This window comes from Myotis davidii, unplaced genomic scaffold, assembly GCF_000327345.1.
Source record: "Myotis davidii unplaced genomic scaffold, ASM32734v1 scaffold1288, whole genome shotgun sequence".
Taxonomy (NCBI): Eukaryota; Metazoa; Chordata; class Mammalia; order Chiroptera; family Vespertilionidae; genus Myotis; species Myotis davidii.
Window position 1 is genome coordinate 143200 of NW_006299272.1, and position 7859 is coordinate 151058.

Consider the following 7859-nt stretch of genomic DNA (forward strand, 5'->3'; position numbering starts at 1 on the left):
AGTGTGGGCGCGGGTCGTCCCCGGGAAGTGCGCTCGCTGCCCGCAACTAACCCTGCGGGGGTGCGGGGATCTGGGAGACGGCCGTGGTCCCGCCGCTTCTCCCTGGCACAGGGACAAAGTTTGGTACAATCGCCGCGGTGAGCTGGGGACCGCCGCTCCCAGGAGCTGGCGACTCTAAGAGGTGCAGGTGCCCAGTGCGCTTCTGAAAGCCCGGGCGCAGCGCTAAGGTCCCAGTGCTCGGAGAGCCTGAGCCGGAGGGAAGCTCCGAGAGGCTTCCCCGCCCACCGGGCCTCCTGGCCCAGCTCAGAGCCTGGAGCCCAGGGCCAGGGGCGGAGAGTGGGACATTCTGGGAGGAGGGGCAACAGCAGACACGAGAAACCCTCCTGGTGGGATGCCCATGGCCTTTCCCCAAGAAGCCCTTTTGCACTTGCTTCCCCATGAATTCCTCGGTGTTTGTATTTGTGAAACAATCTTCGAATCCTTTCCCATGCCTCTTACTGCCCTTCTGAAATTAAGCAATAGTAGTAAATTCTCCTTTCCTCAAATCTAGAACAACTACTGCAAAAATGTATATGGAAACCAAAAAAAAAAAGACCCCGAACAGCCGCAGCAATCTCGAAGCAAGTGTGAAGGTGTGAATGTGGAATTCTTTCCTGTCCTTTTCCCGGATGAAGTCTCCAGGATGGTAGCGTGGGCAGCTTTCATGCTGAAGCACAGCTCCACAGGCTGCAAATGTTATCCACCTGAAAGCTGCTTTACGTTAAGTAGGTCTCAGGGCTACGTCAAAACACGGGCTAATGAAGGGGATGAATTCACATCCAGATTCGTCTCCTGCATTTTGTTTATTAACACGTGCAAATTTGGATTCTATGTATTATTAAATTTTGAAACGCTCCCTCCCCAAGAAGTTTTTATGAACTTCTTATCTGGAACTATTTATGAACAATGGGTTAAAACTGTCTCAAACATACTTCACATTTCTGTTGTACAGTCTCGGGGAAGGTCCTTTAGACCATTCTTTAAATATGCTATCATAAGAATGCATTCTTGAAATATGCACTTAATGCCTTTAATTGTAAGAGAAGATCATATTGCTTTAAACTAAAAGAGCATTTGAGGTAGAAACTTCATGAGCGTTTGCTCTTAATGGAAAGGAGAGTCAGGGCTTTCTCATTCTTCAAGATCATATTCAACTGCTTTGATGGACAATGCGTATTCTAGCCCTAAGATGGAAAGTGATACTGACATTTTTCCCATCCCACCTATTGGCATCCAGTGTCCAGGGAAGACACTGCTAATCAATCTGGGCTCTCTCCTCCGGGCCACACCACATCGTCACTACCGTCACCACCCTCCCATATCCACAAGTGCTAGCCTGTCATTGAGGTTTTCTCCCCTTCCTAACCATTGGAACCGCCTAGGACACTTATAAATGATATAGGCACTCCTGTCCAGGTATTCTCATTCTTTCGGTCTAAGTATTTTGGGGGTTTTGTTTTTTAGGGTTTTTTTTATTTTTAATGATTTCTTTCAAAAAATGTATCTTTATTGATGAAAGTATTAGATATCCCTCTTTTTCCCCATTGACCCCCTCACCCTCCCAGGCTTTCACCACATTATGTTTGTGTCCATGGATTATGCATATATGGATTATGCATATAACTTCTTGGGTTAATTTCTTCCCAAACCCCAACCACCCACACCCCTCTGATACTGGTCAGTCTGTGCCATTTCTATAGGGTGTCCCAAAATTCACGCAAGTAATTTTGATAGAAAACACAGGTTTATAATTAAAAATTGTAAATTTTTTATTGATTCATAAAGTATACAGTATAGGGTTATGTATGGAATAGCACGTCAGGTAAATGGCCTCCACGGCTTTGCTGGCACATACGTAAAGCCATGGCCTTCATGGGTCTTCATTGTCCCTGCTCCTGGACCATAACTGGTACTTGGTAATGCTTATCAAATTGAAGGGATTGAAATCAAAGGGCAAAAGATATTAGAATCTGATTCAATAGACCAAGTAAAATTAGGCTTTTATTTGTTGTTGTTGTTAATGCTCATGCAAAATTCAAATCTTGCGTGAATTTTGGGACACCCTATATATCTCTGGACCTATTTTCTTCATCAGTTTATTTTGTCCAGTAGATTCCACCCATGAGTGAGATCAAGTGATACTTGTCTTTCTCTGACTGGCTTATTTCACTTAGCATAATAGTCTCCAGGTCCCTCCATGCTGTCTCAAAAGGAAAGAGTTCTTCTTTTTTACAGCTGCATAGTATTCCATGGTGTAAATGTACCACAGCTTTTTTATCCACTCATCTACTGATGGGAACTTGGGCTGTTTCTAGATCTTAGCTATTGTAAATTGCACTGCTATGAACATAGGGGTGCATACATTCTTTCTAATTGGTGTTTCAGGATTCTTAGGATATATTCCTAGAAGTGGGATCACTGGGTCAAATGGCAGTTCCATTTTTAATTTTTTGAGGAATTTCCATACTGTTTTCATTAGTGGGTATACCAGTCAGCATTCCCACCAGCATTGTACTAGAGTTTCTGCTACATCATCGCCAGCACTTGTTATTTGTTGATTTGTTGGTGGTGACCATTCCAGCAGGTGTGAGGCATACTTCACTGTCCTCTTAATTTGCATCTCTTTGATGATTAGTGGCTTTGAGTAGTTTTTCATATGCCTCTTGGCTATCTGTATGTCCCCTTTGGAGAAGTGTCCATTAGGTCCTTTCACCATTTTTAATTATTGTATTGTTTGTCTTCCTTTTGTTAACTCATATGAGTTCTTTATATATTTTGGACATAACCCCTCATCAGATATATCATTGGCAAATAAGCTTCCGCATACAGTGGACTCCCTTTTCATTCTGTTGATGGTTCCTTTTGCTGTGCAGAAGCTTTTTATTTTGATGTAGTCCCATTTGTTTATTTTCTCCGTTGTTTCCCTTGCCCTAGGAGATTTATCAACAAACATATGCTATGAAAGATTCTGAGATTTTGCTGCCTATGGTTTCTTCTAGGATTTTTATGGTTTCAGGGCTTACATTTAAGTCTTCTATCCATTTTCAGTTTATTCTTATGTATGGTATAAGTTGGTAGTCCAGTTTCATTTTTTTGCATATACCTACCCAATTTTCTCAACACCATTTATCTAAGAGATTGTCTTTACTCCATTGTAAGTTGTTGCCTCCTTTGTCAAATATTAATTGAATGTGATAGCTTGGGCCGATTTCTGGGTTCTCTGTTGTGCTCCATTGATCTGTCCTTGTGCCAGTACCAGGCTGCTTTGATTACAGTGTCTTTGTACTATAACTTGATTGCTGTTATTGTGATCCCTCCAACTTTGATCTTTCTCAATATTGCTGTGGGTATTCGGGGTCTTTTTTGGTTCCATATAAATTTTGGGGGTATTTGTTCTAGATCTGTGAAAGATGGCAAGTGATACTGGTTTTCACTGTTGACTTTGATCCATACCTTACACAACTTACAAAGGAGTGAAAATAATTTTAAGTGAATATGTTTAAGTAAAATGTACCAATTTAAATGAAAAATTATAAAATGTGTGAAAGACTGAAAACTAATAAACTTTGCTAACAAAAAAATAAAGATCTAAATAAATGAAGAGATATAATGTGTTCATGGTGAGAAGACTCAACATTGTTAGGAACACGATTATACCTAAGTTGATCTATAAATCACTTCAGTCTCAAAATTCCATCAGACTTTTCAGAATAAATTGTCAAACCCATTCTAAAGTTTGTGTGGAAATGCAAGGGAAGGACCTAAAATAGCCAAAACATCTTTGAAAAAGGGTAAAGTCGCAAGGCTAACAATATCTTATTTTGCAAGTAATTACAAAGTTACAGTAATAAAAACAGGGTAGTATTGGTGAAAAGACAGAAAAAATCTACCAATGTGACAGAATAGAGAGTTTAAAAATAGACAACCAATTTTAAATAAAGGTACAAAGACAATTCAGTGGTAAAAGAATAATTTTTTTCCTAACATTTTTTTCTGGAACAATTGGACATTTGTATGTAAAAAAAAAAATTGTTGACTTTGATCTATACCTTACACAACTTACAAACATTGACTCAAAATGGATCACAGACCTAAATGTAAGTCATAAAACCATATAACATAGGATAACAAGTTTGTGATCTGGGGTTATGCAAAGATTTCTTAGATACAACAATGAAAGTATGATCCTCCAAAAGAACAAATTGATAAATTATAATTTATCAGAATTAAATGCTTCTTTTCTTCAGAAGACACAGTTCATAGACTGAAGCATCATACCATTGACTGAAAGAAAAGAATTGTAATACATATACCTGATTAAGGGCCTGTATACATAATACATTAAGAAATTTTGAAACTCAAAAGAAAAAAAGAACCCAATTTTTTAAAATAAGCAAAAGATTTGAAGAAGTATGTCACCAGAAATGATATATACATAGTAAAGAAGCACAAGGTGCTGAACATCATTAGTCACTAAGGAAATGCAAGTTAAACCGTACCATGAACTACTACTACACATCCTTTAGAGTGGCTAAAATTTAAACGATTGCCCATACAAGATATCGGCAAGAATGTGGAGCAGCTAGGACTCTCACACACCCCTGCTGGAAATGTCAAGCAGTCCAACCACCTTGGAAACCAGTTGAGTGTCTTGCAAAGCTAAACATGCGCATCCCCAGTCATTCCAGAAATAAAGCAAACGTCCATACAAAGCAGCAAACTGGCGAAACCCAAACAACCATCAACAGTTAATATAAGCACACAATGGAATACCACTTGGCAACAAGCAACAGTACATGGCTGCATGCTACACATGAATAAACCTAAAAATCATTATTCTGGAAGGCAGGAGCCAGGTAAAAATGAGTGTGTACTCTATGATATCATTTAGTATATAAAATATTGGAATCTAGAGAGACAGAAAACACATCAGTGGTCCCTAGGAACAGGTTTTGGAAGGACAGTGAAAGATGTGCAGGAAGAATAAAGGATCAAAAGAAAACTTTTTTTGGAAGTGATGAATACATTCTTTAATTGTGGTAATGATTTTACTTGTATATATGTCAAAATGTATCAAATTGTGTACCTTAAATATGTGCAGATTGTTTCATGTCAAATATACCATAACTAGAGGCCCAGTGCAAGAAATTCATTCACAGGTAGGGTCCCTAGGGGCCGCCGCAGCCAGCTGGGGCCTCCCTTCGCACCCATCTTGGCCTGGCACCACCCACTCACCTGCTCCACCATCCCCCCATGGTCCCACTCTTGTCAGGGCCCATCAGGTCTGGCAGCACCCCCACTGTAGCCTGCTGCCAGTGCCGCGTTGCCAACGCCCGCCATGTTCCATGCTGCCCCCTGGTGGTCAGTGCACGTCTAATTCCCAATCGGTCCAACTCCTGCCCATAGGGACCATTTGATATTAGCCTTTTATTATCTATCCACTAGAGTCCTGATGCACAAAAATTTGTTCAAGAGTAGGCTTTCTTCCCCCGGCTGCCAGCACTGGCTTCCCTCCAGCACCCAGGACCCGGGCTTCCCTCCTCCAGGCTGCCCACAGGCACCCAGGACCCCCGCTGGCTTCCCCTGGACTGCCCTCAGGTACCTGGGATCCCAGCTGGCTTCCCCTGGGCCACTCGCAGGCACCCGGGACCCGGGCTGGCTCCCCCCCGCCCCCGGCTTCATCAGGAAGGATGTCCGGAATGACATCCAGAAGATGTCCAGTCTAATTAGCACATTACCCTTTTATTATTATAGATATAAAGCCCTAATATGCAAATAGACCGAACGGCAGAACAACTGAACAACTGGTCACTATGATGTGCACTGACCACCAGAGGGTGCACGCGGAACATGTCGGGCGTCAGTAGCAGGTGGCAGAGCTTGGAACATGGTGGGCATGGGCAGTAGGTGGCATAGCGCAGAACCTGGCAGGTGTGGGCTATGGTGGGATGGTGGAGCAGGTGAGCGGGGGCACCAGACCAAGTCAGGCGCCGGTCACTGTCACTGAGGCGAGCCTCTGGTGGTTACTGAAAATTCTTTGCTTCCATGTGCCATGGTCCCACCCTGCACTCGCACCTACTGCCGGCACCAGCCCCACTCACACCCACTGCTGGCGCCCAGCGCCAGCCCTGATTGCTCGGTGCTGTCAGCAGGTGCGAGCAGCAGCTGCTGGCCCCGATTGCCCCTCAGGGCTTCTCCACCTCCCCCTGCTTTTTTTTTGGTTCACTGTACCAACCACTCAGCACAGAAAAGGGAAAGTACAAATCAGCAATCACAAATACAGGCCTGGCTCTTGTCGTCACTAAGACCTTGGGTAAAACATTTATCCTCTCAGCTTCACTTCTTCCATAGGCAAATGAAAACATTAAGTCATCTCCAAGGAGAAGTCCAAGATTGTGGACCATTGCTTTTGCCAAACCTAATCTGAAGTTATTTCCATGGATGTTCTCAATCTCTAAAGAACCCCCTTAGTACCCCTACTAAGACTCAGTCAAAGCACCTTTCCTGCTGGAAGAATATCCTTGCTAACCTGCTGGTAAAGTGAAAGTGTGGGTACTTACTTGGCCAGAGGGCTTTGGCAGGAGGACTGGGGAGTTGGAAGGACAGGGTCTAAATTGCCTATCTGTCCATGCATAAACATATACAATTCACTCCATGGCTTCAGAATACACGTGAGCACACTTTGTATACTCCTACTCCAAGACTTCCCAGAGCCATACTATGTTTGCTAATACTGTGTTGATAGTTTTGAGGAGAAAGTTTGAACTGTTTCTCTGGGGTTCTTCAAAGGCATTGATCACCATCATGACTGAGAGGCTACAGTCTGCAGAGTAACATGAATTTCACCCCTTGGACTGCACCCCAATGGCCAGGCACCCCAAGTCGGGAAGAGAGAGGCCTCCTCAGAGCATAGCCTTTCCTGGAGTATTACTGAGGAACGATGGACATGTTTGGTGATATATATTATCAGCCAAGAAGTGTCCTCTACCAAAACCAATATTCCTGAGAATACCCTGCTGCTAGGGAGAGAGAATTCATTATGCAAGATGTGTAACTAACCACAGCATGTGCATCTTGGGAAATAGGACTCCCTTACAAGACACCACCTCTGCTCCCTTGCTCTGGGATGGCAACAAGCCAGTTGGAGAATGTACACATTGTTCCCCCACAACCAAGGGGACACCGACTGCAACAGGGAGCAGCACGTGTTCCTTTGTGGCTTTAAGAACTCTTTTCATACCCGTAGAGGACGCTTACCTAGAATCGTAAGAAACGAACAAAGCCAGGGAACAGAGAAGTGCCTATTTTTCCAATAACCATTTCTCCATGCCCTGCACATAGTAAACATTCAACACATCTTTGAAAATAAGTAAAGAATAGATGCCACAGGACTTACTTGTAAGTTGGCTGAATAGGCACTGATATCACATTACTTCTCCTTTGTATTCTGAAATTTTTGAGAAGTAATTTCCAGTTCACTTAAAATTAATCCTTTCCTGTCTTACCTCCCTAATGTTTACATAAGCTGGAGTGTGATTTCTTCTTAAGTCTGGTTTACTGTTCCCTTTGTTTTCTTTACCTTTCATATTAAATAAGGTATTTTATGACCATTTGTTCTTAAAGAAAAAGTCTTGTGAAACTCTGCTAGTAGTTATACTTTTCATGCCACTGTAACTGTATTCTAGTATTTTTTAAAATGTTTAGATCTAAGCACACATAGTTGCTTATGAGCATGATGGATTAATGTGTTAGTATACTTGCTTCTAATCTTTTTTCTGCATATAAAAAATTATGTATATAATACTTTTAACTTAATATTG

General features: G+C 42.3%; 1 protein-coding gene across 1 annotated transcript in view; it reads right to left on the bottom strand.

The window, feature by feature from the left end:
• Window positions 1-7277, bottom strand: part of LOC102760109 (doublesex- and mab-3-related transcription factor A1-like) — a 12334-nt gene extending 5057 nt beyond the window's left edge. Inside the window, exons 1-2 of the mRNA XM_006774821.2 lie at window positions 7136-7277; window positions 596-726 (exon numbers count right to left, since the gene is read on the bottom strand). Coding sequence (XP_006774884.1) covers window positions 596-726; window positions 7136-7277 — 273 coding nt within the window. The remainder of the gene's footprint in view (window positions 1-595; window positions 727-7135) is intronic.
• Window positions 7278-7859: the final 582 nt, after the last annotated feature.